Here is an 18,930-nt window from a genome sequence, read left to right on the forward strand (position 1 = left end):
GATAAACATTTCAGATTTAACATTTCGTATAATTGGCATTGAAATTATTAACAAACATAAGATTTTTAACGGCAAACAAGTGTCATATGTCAAATATAACAACTTCAGTCAAAGTCACTGTGAAATAAACAGCCAGACACTGGGGCCAGCGGGATGTAGACTTCTATCAGACCGTTGGCGAATCTGCCGGATTTGTCAGAGGGTCAGACGCTATTCGTGAACACTGTTAATTTTTAAATACCATTTGTTACAGTAAGAGGCCAATTTATCTAGTCTACATACTGGCCTACTGGGTGGGGGCTGCTGCCATTTGTTACAGTAAGAGGCCAATTTATCTAGTCTACATACTGGCCTACTGGGTGGGGGGCTACTGCCATTTGTTACAGTAAGAGACCAATTTATCTAGTCTACATACTGGCCTACTGGGTGGGGCTACTGCCATTTGTTACAGTAAGAGGCCAATTTATCTAGTCTACATACTGGCCTACTGGGTGGGGGCTACTGCCATTTGTTACAGTAAGAGGCCAATTTATCTAGTCTACATACTGGCCTACTGGGTGGGGGCTACTGCCATTTGTTACAGTAAGAGGCCAATTTATCTAGTCTACATACTGGCCTACTGGGTGGGGGGCTACTGCCATTTGTTACAGTAAGAGACCAATTTATCTAGTCTACATACTGGCCTACTGGGTGGGGGGCTACTGCCATTTGTTACAGTAAGAGGCCAATTTATCTAGTCTACATACTGGCCTACTGGGTGGGGGCTACTGCCATTTGTTACAGTAAGAGGCCAATTTATCTGAGTCTACATACTGGCCTACTGGGTGGGGGCTACTGCCATTTGTTACAGTAAGAGCCAATTTATCTAGTCTACACATACTGGCCACTGGGTGGGGGCTACTGCCATTTGTTACAGTAAGAGGCCAATTTATCTAGTCTACATACTGGCCTACTGGGTGGGGGGCTACTGCCATTTGTTACAGTAAGAGGCCAATTTATCTAGTCTACATACTGGCCTACTGGGTGGGGGCTACTGCCATTTGTTACAGTAAGAGGCCAATTTATCTAGTCTACATACTGGCCTACTGGGTGGGGGGCTACTGCCATTTGTTACAGTAAGAGGCCAATTTATCTAGTCTACATACTGGCCTACTGGGTGGGGGCTACTGCCATTTGTTACAGTAAGAGACCAATTTATCTAGTCTACATACTGGCCTACTGGGTGGGGGCTACTGCACATGAGTTGTCAGCTTGGGGGAGCGGTGTGGTTAGATACTGGGTGAGGTGAGGTGAAATTGGGTTTAACGTCCTACTTGAGAATATTTTGCTCATATGACGACGTGCATGCGTGTGTATGTGTATGTGTGGCTGCTTTTACTAGCCCAGACTTAAGCTGGTTTTAGAGTGCTAGCCCACTGAGATATCATGCCGCAGTGAAGCATGAATACCCCACTCAGACACATTATACTGACTCCGAGCCAACCAGTCCTTGTTGTACCCATAATGCCGAGAGCCAGGCAGGGACCAACAAGTACCATATTTTAACGTCTTTTGGTATGATGCGGCTGGGGATCGAAACCACGACCTTCCGGCTCTGGGCGGACGCTCTAACCACTACATCACGGAGGCGGGCGTGTGTGTGTGTGTGTGTGTGTGTGTGTGTGTGTGTGTGTGTGTGTGTGTGTGTGTGTGTGTGTGTGTGTGTGTGTGTGTGTGTGTGTGTGTGTGTGTGTGTGTGTGTGTGTGTCCTGATTTGATGTGGTCACAGCTGTTATGACATTATGGATAACAGCAGTTCTGATGAACACATCACAGATTGGCGTAGTACAGATGTAGTTCTGTCTACACGTTCTACTGCAGTAAATAAAAGCCCGTATCGTAAATAAACTTCAGTTCTGATGGAGGCATGTCACAGCTGTGATTGGATGATATGTGTAAGATATTTATGTTTTGCATCCACCCACTAATTAGAACTGACCACATTTTATAAGATTCATTGCTGTGTTTTTTAACATGATGACTTACGCTGAATGTGTGTAGAAAAATTGTAGGTGACATCTTAACTCACTAACTCACTCCATGGAAGTGACTTGGGACCTCTTTCTTTTGTGAAACAAGAATACACAATAATGGCCTGTATGTGGTCATAGAGAGTTGACACATATAACTACATCGTTCTCATGCAGTATTGAGTGATAGTCACTCAATCAGGAATGACAGAAGTAAACTTAAGTTTGACTTTAACTGACACACTCACTTACTAATTCACTTTCACTCAGTCACTCACTAATTCATTTTTACTCACTCACTCACTCTTCTCTGACACTCTTCTCTGACACTCACTCTTCTCTGACTCTCACTCACTCTTCTCTGACTCTCGCTCACTCACTCACTCTTCTCTGACACTCACTCGCCCACCCACTAACTCACTCAATCAATCAATCAATCAATCCCTGTTCCAGTACAGCACCACTACAAGTACAAGGTGATAAAGAGGTCCATCAACCAGAGACAAGGAACTCAGAAAAAGAGTGCAAGACCTCCAAAAATATTCCAGAGAATTCTGCCTTTGTTGTGACCATCACTCACTCATGTAAGTATTAAACTTACTAGAATTGTACTATTCAAGACAGAAGGATGTCTATTCTGATTCTGTAAAGAACTTTGCAGAAATAGAAACACTGCATTATAGTATTCATTTTCAAATATATTTAGAATATTTTCTCATAAATTTGACCTGACTTGAACCCAGCAAATATTGAGTGTTTATCTCCCTCAAGTTCTTGGTGTACATGTACATGGTGTACAGAGAAATTAATTGGTCTGTTATATTAATAGGTTGGTCTGAACACTGAAAGGCTGTATGTGATTTAATACAGAAACATTGATACCACTGATGTCTGTTTCAGATCTTGGTACAGGGATGGTCAGTGTTGGACACCAGCCACCCATGTACTGTATACTGTCAGCCTTAATGGGAGGTAGGGTTCACTGGTCAGTGTTGGACACCAGCCACCCCTGTACAGTACATTGTCAGCCTTAATGGGAGGTAAGGTTCACTGGTCAGTGTTGGACACCAGCCACCCCTGTACAGTACATTGTCAGCCTTAATGGGAGGTAAGGTTCACTGGTCAGTGTTGGACACCAGCCACCCTTGTACAGTACACTGACAGCCTTAATGGGAGGAAGGGTTCACTGGTCAGTGTTGGACACCAGACACCCCTGTACAGTACATTGTCAGCCTTAATGGGAGGTAGGGTTCACTGGTCAGTGTTGGACACCAGCCACCCCTGTACAGTACATTGTCAGCCTTAATGGGAGGTAAGGTTCACTGGTCAGTGTTGGACACCAGCCACCCCTGTACAGTACATTGTCAGCCTTAATGGGAGGTAGGGTTCACTGGTCAGTGTTGGACACCAGCCACCCCTGTACAGTACATTGTCAGCCTTAATGGGAGGTAGGGTTCACTGGTCAGTGTTGGACACCAGCCACCCCCGTGCACAGTACATTGTCAGCCTTAATGGGAGGTAGGGTTCACTGGTCAGTGTTGGACACCAGCCACCCCCGTACAGTACATTGTCAGCCTTAATGGGAGGTAGGGTTCACTGGTCAGTGTTGGACACCAGCCACCCCTGTACAGTACATTGTCAGCCTTAATGGGAGGTAGGGTTCACTGGTCAGTGTTGGACACCAGCCACCCCTGTACAGTACATTGTCAGCCTTAATGGGAGGTAGGGTTCACTGGTCAGTGTTGGACACCGGCCACCCCTGTACAGTACACTGACAGCCTTAATGGGAGGTAAGGTTCACTGGTCAGTGTTGGACACCAGCCACCCCTGTACAGTACATTGTCAGCCTTAATGGGAGGTAGGGTTCACTGGTCAGTGTTGGACACCAGCCACCCATGTACTGTATACTGTCAGTTTTAATGGGAGGTAGGGTTGACTGGTCAGTGTTGGACACCAGCCACCCCTGTACAGTACACTGACAGCCTTAATGGGAGGTAAGGTTCACTGGTCAGTGTTGGACACCAGCCACCCCTGTACAGTACATTGTCAGCCTTAATGGGAGGTAGGGTTCACTGGTCAGTGTTGGACACCAGCCACCCATGTACTGTATACTGTCAGTTTTAATGGGAGGTAGGATTCACTGGTCAGTGTTGGACACCAGCCACCCCTGTACAGTACATTGTCAGCCTTAATGGGAGGTAGGGTTCACTGGTCAGTGTTGGACACCGGCCACCCTTGTACAGTACACTGTCAGCCTTAATGGGAGGTAAGGTTCACTGGTCAGTGTTGGACACCAGCCACCCCTGTACAGTACATTGTCAGCCTTAATGGGAGGTAGGGTTCACTGGTCAGTGTTGGACACCAGCCACCCTGTACAGTACATTGTCAGCCTTAATGGGAGGTAGGGTTCACTGGTCAGTGTTGGACACCAGCCACCCTGTACAGTACATTGTCAGCCTTAATGGGAGGTAGTAGGGTTCACTGGTCAGTGTTGGACACCAGCCACCCCTGTACAGTACATTGTCAGCCTTAATGGGAGAGTAGGGTTCACTGGTCAGTGTTGGACACCGCCACATTTGTACAGTACCACATTGGGAGGTGTACAGTGGACACCAGCCACCCGCACAGTACACTGTCAGTCTTAATGGGAGGTAGGGTTCACTGGTCAGTGTTGGACACCAGCCACCCAGTACTGTACAGTTCACATGGTCAGTACTCCTGTACAGTACATTGTCAGCCTTAATGGGAGGTAGGGTTCACTGGTCAGTGTTGGACACCAGCCACCCCTGTACAGTACATTGTCAGCCTTAATGGGAGGTAGGGTTCACTGGTCAGTGTTGGACACCGGCCACATTTGTACAGTACACTGTCAGCCTTAATGGGAGGTAGGGTTCACTGGTCAGTGTTGGACACCAGCCACCCCCGTACAGTACACTGTCAGTCTTAATGGGAGGTAGGGTTCACTGGTCAGTGTTGGACACCAGCCACCCCTGTACAGTACATTGTCAGCCTTAATGGGAGGTAGGGTTCACTGGTCAGTGTTGGACACCAGCCACCCCTGTACAGTACACTGTCAGTCTTAATGGGAGGTAGGGTTCACTGGTCAGTGTTGGACACCAGCCACCCCTGTACAGTACATTGTCAGCCTTAATGGGAGGTAGGGTTCACTGGTCAGTGTTGGACACCGGCCACCCTTGTACAGTACACTGTCAGCCTTAATGGGAGGTAGGGTTCACTGGTCAGTGTTGGACACCAGCCACCCCCGTACAGTACACTGTCAGTCTTAATGGGAGGTAGGGTTCACTGGTCAGTGTTGGACACCAGCCACCCCTGTACAGTACACTGTCAGTCTTAAAGATCACATATACTCTAGGGGGGTACAAATACATAAATCACTAACTGGCATCGCTATAAATGAAACCCGTCATTAAAACTACCCACTTCGATCTTTAATCAACTTAAATTGACCTTTTTGACAACAGTGCACAATTCTCGCCAGCGAATGAAATTTCAACCAATCAGAGCGGGGCGTCTCTGTGACGTCATATGAGGAATAGATATGAGGGCCGATGCAGAATTCATCTACATTTCAGGCAGGGGGTAAATTATCTTGTTTACAGGTTTGTATAAACCTGAAATCGTGACAACTGTTGTGGAAAATGAAAGCTATATGTTCTCACAATCTACTGTCATATAATTTTGTCTCCTGCTTTGCCTAGTTTCCGAGTTACAACTTGTTTTCATAGACGATTCTGTCAAAACCGCTTGGTGTCGTTAGGCCATATTTGTATAATGACTGATCCAAATTGATCCCATTTCTGTGTTTTTTACCTCGATATTTAATCATGTCATGTAAAAATATGACGTCTATTACATATGATATTAAAATTTGACATTTGATTTATTTGAATCAGTAAACTAAACAACCCTACTTTACCATTGCTAGAAGAATCTGAAATTTTTAATAATAGGTAAATAGGTACATACAGTTTTAGCACACAGCAAATGCTTATATGTATTTCTTATGCAACAATGAAGTTCTGTTTGTATTCTCATAATAGTGTCGGCCCATAAGTTTTCACATGCGATTAAAATTGCATGCAATACAGCAATTAATACTCCCTCGTTGTAACCTGTGTTAGGTGGTATAAACCTACACATGTTATTTGTCATCATTCACTTGATGGTTAGTTAATGAATTTATAACAGGTATAATTAGTGGTAACACCACTTAGATTACCCGACAAAGGTTCCCATTTGGCATGTCTTGTGTCTGGAGTAAATATTCAACATTATAAACATCGATCAAAGGATTAACCTATAACACGCTGATTGATTAATTACTTTTATCTTACACAGCGGATTTGTCAAAAGGTTGTGTTTATGTATGTAGATTTACTCATCTATACTGAATACACTCTTGCGTGTCTGTGTCTGCGTAAAAACAACGTCCTTCCTTCAAAGGATTAACCGCCAATACAGTGATTGATTGCTCATTATTGGCTAACTAAATTACCGTTTTTAAAGAATGGCGGACATTATGCAATCAGTTGCCAGGTGTGCTATCTTGGGGTGACCAATGAGACTATACACCAATGTGACATACCTGAAACGATATATCACTTTTTCGTATACTCGACTGTTAAAAGACACATTACTTGGAACAGCTGCAGATGAATGGCATATCACTCGTTTTTGTGGATATTGATGGATACGTTCCTCGAACAAAGTAATAGCCTGACATTGTTCCTATAAATTTAATCTGTTTTAATTTTAATATTTGCATTTTGTTATTATTCATTCGTTGTTTTCGCCGTGAAGTATAATTAGACATACACTAGGGCGTGTGTGCGAATTATGATTCACATTGGCAAACTATAAAATGTCTAGATATTACAGTCCTGTTATAAATGCACTATAAGTATCAGCAGATCGTCTGCTTTTTATTTAGTTTCAAAATGCATACAAGTATGATATGAACTAATTAGGATTATAAGACCAAATATAAAGACGTACATTGATTAGTATCTACATACTGGTGAGTGGACGTTAACCACGTGAATGTAGCAAGAAATTTATCACGCAGTATTGTCACTTCTCCCCCCCACCTCGCTTCCATGGAAGAAATCGTTATGTTATAAGTTGTGTCATGCAAAATCCTTTTGGTTATGATTCAAATACATATTTAACTACGAGTAGAAAGTAGTTTGGATTTTCTAACTTGATGAAAAGAATCCATAATCTCACTAATTCTAACAGACTTTAGCCCGTCACTTCACGATTTTCTAAAATGGCGGCGCCCTGTCGAGAACATCCGCCAGTCTGAGTATAAATGCTATTTAGGTTTGTTTTCACCGAGTTACAAAATCAAAACTACTTTCTACTGGTAGTAAAATATGTATTTGATTGATGGCCAATAGGATTTTGCATGACATAGCTTATAACATAACAATTTCTCTCATGGAAGCGAGGTGGGTGTCAATATAATACTACTTACAGTATTATTGTTACTTCGACCACAATCTCGCTTCTGAGGCAGAAATCGTTATGTTACAAGTTGTGTCATGGAAAATCTTTATGGTCATCAATCATATACATATTTTCTACGACTAGTAAGTAGTTTTGATTCTTTAACTTCCGTGAAGCGATCTGAACACATGTAAGATATCGTTTCGGGCTTCCACAACGCTCGCTTCGCACTCACAAACATAACCCATTTTACACGAACTGCGGGGTCCTGTGGAAATCTGTGCATGGCGACACCATCGCCCGACCTCTAGGAGTAATTGCAACGACAATGCAACGATTCGGCATGTCTTCGTTGATGTCGAGAAATCATCAAAATGACGAGCTTGCTACACACATTCTATACAACTAACTGAAAATCCTTCCTCATATGACATCACTGCAGTGCTCTGGCGACAGAGTTACGTAACCTGTCTGTGGTTTCGTTGGCGCGGGCGAGAGTGAAGCAGGCAACTTTTAATCGCTTGGTACTAATTAACCACAAGTCTTAATGGGAGGTAGGGCTCACTGGTCAGTGTTGGACACCAGCCATTTTGTCATTCTTCTTCAATTTGTTTACATCTTGTTTCAGAGCACTCTGTGCATGCTGCCTGACCAAGCAAGACTCTGTTGCTGATGTATGCAGTCACAGCTGCAGATGACCATGAGTTGAACGATGGATCCTAGTCCATCCATGGTTGTAAGTCCAACAAGATATCCAAGTACAACCAGAGATCCAAGTCAAACCATGGATCTAGGTCCAATCAGGGATCCAAGTCCAACCATCGATCCAAGTCAAACCATGATCTAGGTCCAATCAGGGATCCAAGTCCAACCAGGGATCCAAGTCAAACCATGGATCTAGGTCCAATCAGGGATCCAAGTCCAACCAGGGATCCAAGTCAAACCATGGATCTAGGTCCCATCAGGGATCCAAGTCCAACCAGGGATCCATGTCAAACCATGGATCTAGCTCCAATCAGGGATCCAAGTCCAACCAGGGATCCAAGTCAAACCATGATCTAGCTCCAATCAGGGATCCAAGTACAACCAGGGATCCAAGTCAAACCATGGATCTAGCTCCAACCAGGGATCCAAGCCAAACCATGGATCTAGGTCCAATCAGGGATCTAGGTCCAACCAGGGATCCAAGTCAAACCATGGATCTAGGTCCAAGCAAGGATCCAAGTACAACCAGGGATCCAAGTCAAACCATGGATCTAGGTCCAATCAGGGATCCAAGTCCAACCAGTGATGTTAGTCCAACCAGAGATCCAGGTCCAACCAGGGATCCAAGTCTGACCATGGATGTTAGTCCAGCCAGGGATGTTCTGGACTTTGAATGACATTGCTGTGTTCTGTATTTCATGCATTTATGCAATAAAACAGATAATGTACACCATTAGACATACCAGTACATAAGACTGGACCAACTAACCAGCAATATAACAGACTTACAACCGGTACTTATTGTACATAACACAGTGATAGAATGTCACCAAAACCTCACGTTTCTTACCTAATGTAGACACCTGGTGCTGTGATTATTATCCATAACACAACGATGCAATATCACCAAAACCTCATCTTTCTTAAATAATGTAGACACCTGGTGCTGTGTGATTATTGTACATAACACAACGATGCAATGTCACCAAAACCTCACGTTTCTTACCTAATGTAGACACCTGGTGCTGTGTGATTATTGTACATAACACAACGATGCAATATCACCAAAACCTCATCTTTCTTAAATAATGTAGACACCTGGTGCTGTGTGATTATTGTACATAACACAACGATGCAATGTCACCAAAACCTCATCTTTCTTAAATAATGTAGACACCTGGTGCTGTGTGATTATTGTACATAACACAACGATGCAATATCACCAAAACCTCATCTTTCTTAAATAATGTAGACACCTGGTGCTGTGTGATTATTGTACATAACACAACGATGCAATATCACCAAAACCTCATCTTTCTTAAATAATGTAGACACCTGGTGCTGTGTGATTATTGTCCATAACACAACGATGCAATGTCACCAAAACCTCACGTTTCTTACCTAATGTAGACAACTGGTGCTGTGTGATTATTGTACATAACACAACAATACAATATCACCAAAACCTCATCTTTCTTAAATAATGTAGACACCTGGTGCTGAGTGATTATTGTACATAACACAACGATGCAATGTCACCAAAACCTCACGTTTCTTACCTAATGTAGACAACTGGTGCTGTGTGATTATTGTACATAACACAACAATACAATATCACCAAAACCTCATCTTTCTTAAATAATGTAGACACCTGGTGCTGTGTGAGTATTGTACATAACACAACTTTAAGCGATGCAATGTCACCAAAACCTCACGTTTCTTACCTAATGTAGACACCTGGTGCTGTGTGATTATTGTACATAACACAACAATACAATATCACCAAAACCTCATCTTTCTTAAATAATGTAGACACCTGGTGCTGTGTGATTATTGTACATAACACAACGATGCAATGTCACCTAAACCTCACGTTTCTTACCTAATGTAGACAACTGGTGCTGTGTGATTATTGTACATAACACAACGATGCAATGTCACCAAAACCTCACGTTTCTTACCTAATGTAGACACCTGGTGCTGTGTGATTATTGTACATAACACAACGATGCAATGTCACCAAAACCTCACGTTTCTTACCTAATGCAGACACCTGGTGCTGAGTGATTATTGTACATAACACAACGATGCACAACGTTGGTCAGTTTGGAGGTGGGTGTAGGGAGAACAGAATGATACTTGGTGGGGGATACTGATGGCGGCTGGTCAGTTGGGAGGTGGGGTGTGGGTAGTACAGTATGATACTTGGTGGGGTGTTTTGATGGGGATTGGTCGCTTCGGGGGTGGAGTTGGGGAGAGCAGAATGATACTTGGTGGGGGATACTAATGGGGGCTGGTCAGTTTGGAGGTGGGGTGTTGGGCAAGCAGAATGATACTAGGTGGGGGATTCTGATGGCTGATGGACAGTTTTGAGGTGGGGTGTGGGGTGAACAGAATGATACTTGGTGGGGAATTCTGATGGTGGTTGGTCTGATTGGAGGTTGGGTGTAGGGAGAGCAGAAAGATACTGGGTGGGAGGTTCTGATAGGGGTTGGTAAGGTTGGAGGTGGGGTGTGGTGAAAGCAGAATGATACTGATTGGGGGTTCTGATGGGGGTCGGTCAGATTGGAGGTGGGGTGTGTGGAGAACAGAATGATACTGTGTGGGGGTTCGGGTGGTGGTTGGTCAGATTGGAGGTGGGGTGTGGGGAGAGCTGAATGATACTGGGTGGGGAATACTGATGGGGACTAGGCAGTTTGGAGGTGGGGTGTGGGTAGTGCAGTAGGATACTTGGTGGGGTGTTTTGATGGGGATTGGTCAGTTCGGGGGTGGAATTAGGGAGAGCAGAATGATACTTGGTGGCGGATACTGATTGGGTTTGGTAAGGTTGGAGGTGGGGTGTGGGAGAACAGAATGATACTGGGTGGGGGGTTCTGACACCAGATTGGAGGTGGGGTGTGGGGAGAACAGAATGATACTGGGTGGGGGTTCTGATGGTTGGTTGGTCAGATTGGAGGTTGGGTGTGGGTAGAACAGAATGACACCGGGTGGGCGGTTCTGATAGGGGTTGGTCATTTCTGGAGTGGAGTGTGGGGAGAGCAGAATGATACTGGGTGGGGATTGTGATGGTGGTTGGTAGGTTTGGAGGTGGGGTGTGGGGCAAGCAGAATGATACTGGGTGGGGGGTTCTGATGGCTGATGGTCAGTTTGGAGGTGGGGTGTGGGGTGAACAGAATGATACTTGGTATGGAATTCCGATGGGGTTTGGGAGTGGAGCAGAACGATACCGGGTGAAGCAGGGGGTTCTGGTGGAGGTTGAGATGCAGATTGGAGGTTGGGTGTGGAGACAGCAGAAAAGAACTAGGTGGGAGAGTTCTGATGAGGTGGTTGGTCAGATTGGAGGTGGGGTGTTGGGGAGAACAGAACGATACAGTGGGGGTTCTGGTAGGGGTTGGTCTCTTTTGGAGGTGGGGACAACGGAGAACAGAACGACACTGGGTGGGAGGGTTTCTGATACGGATGTGGAGAACAGAATGATACTTAGTGGGGGTTCTGATAGGGGTTGTAGTCCAATTTGGAAGTGGGATGGAATGAACGACCGTGTGGGAGCTCTGATAGGGGGTTGAACGTAAGTTTGGAGGTGTGGTGTGGTGACGAGAGAATGATACTGATTAGGGGTTCTGATGGTGGTTGGTCACAGAGGTGGGGTGTTGGGGCAAGCAGAACGATACTGGGTGGGGGGTTCTGATGGCTGATGGTCAGTGGAGGTGTGTGGGGGGTGGGGGAGTGAACAGAATGACACTTGGTATGGAGATTCCGACAGTTTGGGAGTGGAGGTGTGGGAGAGCAGAAAGACTGGGTGGGGGTTGGATGGTTGAGTCCCAGTTGGAGGTTGGGGTGTGGGGAAACAGAAAAGATACTAGGTGGGAGGTTCTGATGAGGTGAGTTTGGAACGAACGACACCGGAGAACAGAACAGTGGGGGTTCTGGTAGGGTTGGTCTTTTGGAGGTGGGGTGTTGGGAGAACAGAATGATGACACCGGATACTGATGAGGTTGGTCCAGTTAGGATGTGAGGAGAACAGAACGACACCTGATAGGGGTTGGTCAACGGAGGTGGGATGTGGGGAGAACAGAAATGACACCTGATAGGGTTGAAGGTAACCCGGAGGAATGACTGATTGGACGGTTCTGGAGGGGTTGGTCCAGGTGGAGACTGGGGATGTTGGGAAATGATGCTGGACACCGGTTCCTGATGGCTGACGGTCCGTTTTGAGGTGAGCAGAATGACACTGGGTGGGGAACAGTGGTGGTTGAGTCTGATTGGAGGTTGGGTGTAGGGAGAGCAGAAAGATACTGGGTGGGAGGTTCTGATGGTGGTTGGTCAGGACGGAGGTGGGGTGGGGAGAACAGAATGATACTGCTGACAGGGGGGTTCTGGTGTGGTTGGTCAGGGTGGAGGGTGGGGGTGTGGGGAGAGCAGAATGATACTGGGTGGGGGATTCTGATGGTGGTTGTTCAGGGTGGAGGTGGAGGTGGGGAGAACAGAATGACAAGGTGGGGGGTTCTGATAGGGGTTGGGCTTTTGCAGGGGGGTGTGGAGAACAGAATGATTCTGTGATAGAGGGGTTCTGATAGGGTTGAGGTCAGTTTGGAGGTGGGTGTAGGGAGAGCAGAATGATACTTCGTGTGGGATACTGATTGGGGCTGGTCAGTTTGGAGGTTGGGTGTGGAAGCGAACAAAATGGTACTGGGTGGGGGTTTCTGATGGGGGTGAGGGTCAATGAGGAGGGTGGAGTGTAGGAGAACAGAATGATACTTGGTGGGAGAATACTGATGGGGGCTGTCAGTTTGGAGGTGGGTGTGGGGCAAGCAGAATGATAGAGGGGGGGCGGTTCTGATGGCTGATGGTCAGTTTGGAGGGGAGGGTGGAACAGAATGATACTTGGTATGGAATTCCGATGGGGGTTGGGCAGTTTGGGAGTGGAGTGTGGAGTGAGCAGAATGATACTGGGTGGGGGTTTCTGATGGTGGTTGGTCTGATTGGAGGTTGGGTGTGGGGAGAGCAGAAAGATACTGGGTGGGAGGTTCTGATGGTGGTTGGTCAGATTGGAGGTGGGGTGTGGGGAGAACAGAATGATACCGAGTGGGGGGTTCTGGTAGGGGTTGGTCTTTTTGGAGGTGGGGTGTTGGGAGAACAGAATGATACTGGGTGGGGGATACTGATAGGGGTTGGTCAGTTCGGATGTGGGGAGAACAGAATGATACTTGGTGGGGGTTCTGATAGGGGTTGGTCAATTTGGAGGTGGGATGTGGGGAGAACAGAATGATACTGTGTGGGGGGTTCTGATAGGGGTTGGTAAGTTTGGAGGTGGGGTGTGGTGAAAGCAGAATGATACTGATTGGGGGTTCTGATGGGGGTTGGTCAGATTGGAGGTGGGGTGTTTGGCAAGCAGAATGATACTGGGTGGGGGGTTCTGATGGTGGATGGTCAGTTTTGAGGTGGGGTGTGGGGTGAGCAGGATGATACTGGGTGGGGAATTCTGATGGTGGTTGGTCTGATTGGAGGTTGGGTGTAGGGAGAGCAGAAAGATACTGGGTGGGAGGTTCTGATGGTGGTGGGTCAGACTGGAGGTGGGGTGTTGGGAGAACAGAATGACACGAGTGGGGTTCTGGTAGGGGTTGGTCTTTTGGAGGTGTGTTGGGGAGAACAGAATGATACTGGGTGGTGGATTCCTGATAGGGGTTGAGTCAATGGAGGTGGGGTGGCCGGGGGAAGCAGAATGATAATGGGTGGGGGTTCTGATGGTGGTTGAGGTCAGATTGGGGGTGGGGTGTGTGGAGAGCAGAATGATACTGGTTGGGGGTTCTGATCGGGGTTGGTCAAGGTGGAGTTGGGATGGGAGAGCAGAATGATACACAGTTTGGGGGTTTCTGGATAGTGGTTGAGTCCGTTCCAGGTGTGGGGTGTGGGGAGAACAGAATGATACTTGGTATGGGATACTGATTGGGGTTTTGTCAGTTTGTTGGTGTGGTGTGTGGGGAGCAGAATGATACTGGGTGTAGGTCTGATAGGTTGTTGGTCAGTTGGAGGTGGGGTGTTGGGAGAGCAGAATGATACTTGGTGTCGGATACTGATAGGGGTTGGTCAGTTTGGAGGTGGGAGGTGGGGCGAACAGAATGATACTTGGTGGCGGGTTCTGATGGGGTTGTTCAGTTTGTTGGTGTGGTGTGTGGAGAGCAGAATGATACTTGGTGGAGGGTAATGATGGGGGTTGGTCAGTTTGGATAGTGGGTGTGGGAGGAATGATACTGGGTGGGGGGTTCTGGTGGGGGCTGGCCAGTTTGGAGGTAGGGTGTTGGGAGAGCAGAATGATACTTGGTTGGGGTTGGTCAGTTTGAAGGTGGGGTGTTTGGAGAACACAATGATACTGTGTGGGGGGTTCTGATAGGGGTTGGTCATTTTGGAGGTGGGGTGTTGGGAGAGCAGAATGATCCTGAGTGGAGGGTCCTGAGCGTGGTTGGTCATTTTGGAGGTGGTGTGGGGTGAAAGCAGAATGATACTTGGTTGGGGGTTCTGATGGGGGATAGTCAGTTTGGAGGTGGGGTGTGGGGCGAACAGATTGATACTGGGTGGGGGGTTCTGGTGGGGTCTGATCAGTTTGGATGTGAGTGTGGGGAGAGCAGAATACTAATGGGTTAGGGCCTGGTAAGGGTTGGGCAGTTTGGAGGTGGGGTGTTGGGAGAGCGGAGTGATACTAGGTTGGTAGTGCTGATGGGGGTTAGTATTTTTGGAGGTGGGGTGTGGTTCGAGCTGAATGATACTGTGTGGAGGGTAGTTATGGTGATTAGTCAGTTTGTAGGTGGGCTGTAGGGAGAGCAGAATGATACTGGTTTGATGGGTTCTGATGGGGGTTGATCAGATTTGGGGGTCTGAGTGTTTGGTGAACAGAATGATACTGGGTGTGGGGTTCTGGTGGGTGATGGTCTGTTCGGGTTTGGGGAGAGCAGAATAATACTTGGTAGGGGATACTGATTGGGGATGGTCAGTTTGTTGGTGTGGTGTGTTGAGAGCAGAATGATACTGGGTGGAGGTCTGATGGGTTGTTGGTCAGTTTGGAGGTGGGGTGTAGGGAGAGCAGAATGATACTTGGTGGGGGATACTGATTGGGGATGGTCAGTTTGTTGGTGTGGTGTGTGGAGAGCAGAATGATACTGGGTGGAGGTCTGATGGGGTTGGTCAGTTTGGATTTTGGGTGTGGGGAGAATGATACTGGATGTGGGGTTTTGGTGGGTGATGGTCTGTTCGGGTGTGGGGAGAGCAGAATGATACTTGGTAGGGCATACTGAATGGGGGATGATCAGTTTGTTGGTGTGGTGTGTGGAGAGCAGAATGATGCTGGGTGGAGGTCTGATGGGTTGTTGGTCAGTTTGGAGGTGGGGTGTAGGGAGAGCAGAATGATACTTGGTGGGGGATACTGATTGGGGATGGTCAGTTTTGAGGTGGGGTGTGGGGAGAGTAGAATGATACTTGGTGTGGGATACTGATTGGGGATGGTCAGTTTGGAGGTGGGGTGTGGGGAGGGCAGAATGATACTTGGTGTGGGATACTGATTGGGGATGGTCAGTTTGGAGGTGTGGTGTGTGGAGAACAGAATGATACTGGTTTGATCAGTTTTGGGGGTTGACTGTTTGGCGAGCAGAATGAAAGCTTGAGGGTTGGGGGTTCTGATAGCTGATGGTTGGATTTGGAGGTGGTGTGTGGGGCTAGAACAGAATGATACTGTATGGGGGTTCTGATGGGGGTTGGTGAGTTTGGGGGTGGGGGTGAGTGTGGGGAGAACAGAATGATACTGGGTGGGGGGTGCTGATGGGGGTTTGTCCGTTTTGGAGGTGGGGTGTGGGGCGAGCAGAATGAAACTGGTTGGGTGATACTGATGGGGGTTGGTCATTTTGAGGTGGTGTGTGGGGAGAGCAGAATGATACTCATGTTTGTTTGATGGCCATTCTGGAAGTTGGTGACTCAAAAATGAAAGATACAACTTTATCGATGACAACTTCTTATTTATTGCATAGAGCGACGTTTTGATGTAGATTCTTACATCCTTATCAAGCTAAAAGTGAATACAACCAGATGTAGAGGAGTATATATACACAGTATGTTTTGACAACAGCAGATTTATACTTGGTATCATGCAGAATGATACTTGTTGGGGGATACTGATGGGGGTTGGTCAGTTTGGAGGTGGGGTGTGAGAGGTCCAGAATGAAACTGGGTGGGGGATACTGATGGGGGTTGGTCAGTTTGGATTACGCACATTCTGCTTTGGGATCTTTTTTCACTTTGCCAAAAACCGAATGGCACCATTCATACCGAGTTAGTAGCACTTTACGTTTGTCACCCAATGTAGATGAAGATACTGTTCTAGTTTTTAGTCTGATGTTGAAAATGTAAGGAAGTCAGCTGACTTAAATAATAATCAATGTAGAATACCATCATAGAATGATTTTTGGAATAAAATATATTGAAATTCTGAGTTATATCTTGCTTGTATTGTTCAATACTTATATCTCATCATATTCAGATATGACAAAGTTGCATCGCTTGATCATACCAGGATCTGCTGATGGACGTGGAACCAGAATCACATCATGATTATTTTGTCATTCACACCATAGATTATTGTTCAATACATCTGTTGTAGGGTTTACACATGCCTAGAGTTGAATCCCTTGATCATACCAGGATCTGCTGATGGACGTGGAACCAGAATCACATCATGATAATTTTGTCATTCACATCATAGATTGTTCAATACATCTATTGTAGGGTTTACACATGCCTAGAGTTGCATCCCTTGATCATACCAGGATTTGCTGATGGATGTGGAACCAGAATCACATCATGCTTTATTTTGTCATTCACACCATAGATTGTTCAATACATACATCTCCTATTTTTGGGTTTGCACATACCTAGAATTGCGTACCTTGATCATACCAGGATCTGCTGATGGACGTGGAACCAGAATCACATCATGATAATTTTGTCATTCACATCATAGATTGTTCAATACATCTATTGTAGGGTTTACACATGCCTAGAGTTGCATCCCTTGATCATACCAGGATTTGCTGATGGATGTGGAACCAGAATCACATCATGCTTTATTTTGTCATTCACATCATAGATTGTTCAATACATACATGACCGCCTCCGTGGTGTAGTGGTTAGAGGGTCCGCCCAGAGAGCCTAGAGTTGCATTCCTTGTTCATACCAGGATCTGCTGATGGATGTGGAGCCACAATCATATCAATGTCATTCACATCATACATTGTTCAATACATAATCTCATCTGGTAGGGTTTTCACATGCCTAGAGTTGCATCCCTTGGTCATGTCAGGAAATGCTGCTGGTGATGGGGACAGGAATGGCGGTGATTATGATCATTAGTTTGTCAGTCATGCTCATCATACCACCAACTATACAAACATCTAGAACCTCCAACCTTCAGGGTTTCCTTCCATTAAACTGACACTGTGAAGTACAAGGTAGCACTAAACCCAACTCACTCACTCACCCATTCCCATTAAACTGACACTATGAAGTACAAGGTAGCACTAAACCCAACTCACTCACTCACTCATTCCCATTGAATTGGCACTATGAAGTACAAGGTAGCACTAAACCCAACTCACTCACTCATTCCCATTGAATTGACACTATGAAGTACAAGGTAGCACTAAACCCAACTAACTCACTCACTCATTCGCCCATTCCCATTAAACTGACACTATGAGCTACAAGGTGCCACTAAACCCAACTCACTCACTCACTCATTTGCTCATTCCCATTAAACTGACACTATGAAGTACAAGGTAGCACTAGCCCAACTAACTCACTCACTCATTCATTCGCCCATTCCCATTAAACTGACACTATGACGTACAAGGTAGCACTAAACCCAACTCACTCACTCACTCACTCATTCGCTCATTCCCATTAAATTGACACTATGAAGTACAAGGTAGCACTAAACCCAACTCACTCACTCACTCACTCATTCGCTCATTCCCATTAAACTGACACTATGCAGTACAAGGTAGCACTAAATCCAACTCACTCACTCACTCACTCATTCGCTCATTCCCATTAAACTGACACTATGAAGTACAAGGTAGCACTAAACCCAACTAACTCACTCACTCATTCGCTCATTCCCATTAAACTGACACTATGAAGTACAAGGTAGCACTAAACCCAACTAACTCACTCACTCATTCGCTCATTCCCATTAAACTGACACTATGAGCTACAAGGTGGCACTAAACCCAACTCACTCACTCACTCATTCGCTCATTCCCATTAAACTGACACTATGAAGTACAAGGTAGCACTAAACCCAACTAACTCACTCACTCATTCGCTCATTCCCATTAAACTGACACTATGAGCTACAAGGTGGCACTAAACAACTTACTCACATTAACCTGACACTGTGAAGTACAAGGTGGCACTAAACCCAACTCACTCACTCATGAATAAGGTGAGAGGTGGATGTGAAATATGCAGGATAAGGTAAAGGTGGGCTGTGGCCCCTAAAATAAACTTCTAATTTTGAGAAACATACTAGCTGTGTGCCTACACAAGTCTTGAAATTGAATGTTTAGCACAGAGCAGTGAGCCGTACCAGTCGCAAAATGACAGAAATATGCTGGGTAACTTTAAGATAGCTCTCAGCCGTTTACGTCTGTATGTGGAGATAAGTATAGAAGAGTATGTCATTATCTTTCCAATAACTTAAAAT

General features: G+C 45.9%; 1 protein-coding gene across 1 annotated transcript; it reads right to left on the bottom strand.

Moving 5' to 3' along the window:
* Nucleotides 1-11,663: 11,663 nt before the first annotated feature.
* LOC124272934 (extensin-like) lies at nt 11,664-16,074 on the bottom strand. Its single transcript, XM_046708175.1, has 5 exons — nt 15,734-16,074; nt 14,502-14,775; nt 13,587-13,750; nt 12,821-13,402; nt 11,664-12,414 (listed from the first exon to the last, which is right to left on the bottom strand). The coding sequence occupies exons 1-5, from the start codon at nt 16,072-16,074 to the stop codon at nt 11,664-11,666; spliced, it is 2,112 nt and encodes a 703-aa protein (XP_046564131.1).
* Nucleotides 16,075-18,930: the final 2,856 nt, after the last annotated feature.

Source organism: Haliotis rubra, unplaced genomic scaffold (assembly GCF_003918875.1).
Source record: "Haliotis rubra isolate DU_JTF1 unplaced genomic scaffold, ASM391887v1 Scf1743, whole genome shotgun sequence".
Lineage (NCBI taxonomy): Eukaryota > Metazoa > Mollusca > Gastropoda > Lepetellida > Haliotidae > Haliotis > Haliotis rubra.

Bases quoted from the DNA above. Each gene is read 5' to 3' on its own strand.
- LOC124272934 (XM_046708175.1), bottom strand. From the start codon at position 16,074: ATGACCAACCCCCATCAGTATCACCCAACCAGTTTCATTCTGCTCGCC. The intron at 14,776-15,733 runs GTATCCCACACC...CAAACTGATCAG, and splicing joins AAACTGACCATCCCCAATCA to ACCCCACCAGAACCCCCCAC. The intron at 13,403-13,586 runs GTATCATTCTGC...AACCCCTATCAG, and splicing joins CCATCAGAACCCCCCACCCA to AACCCCCACCAAGTATCATT.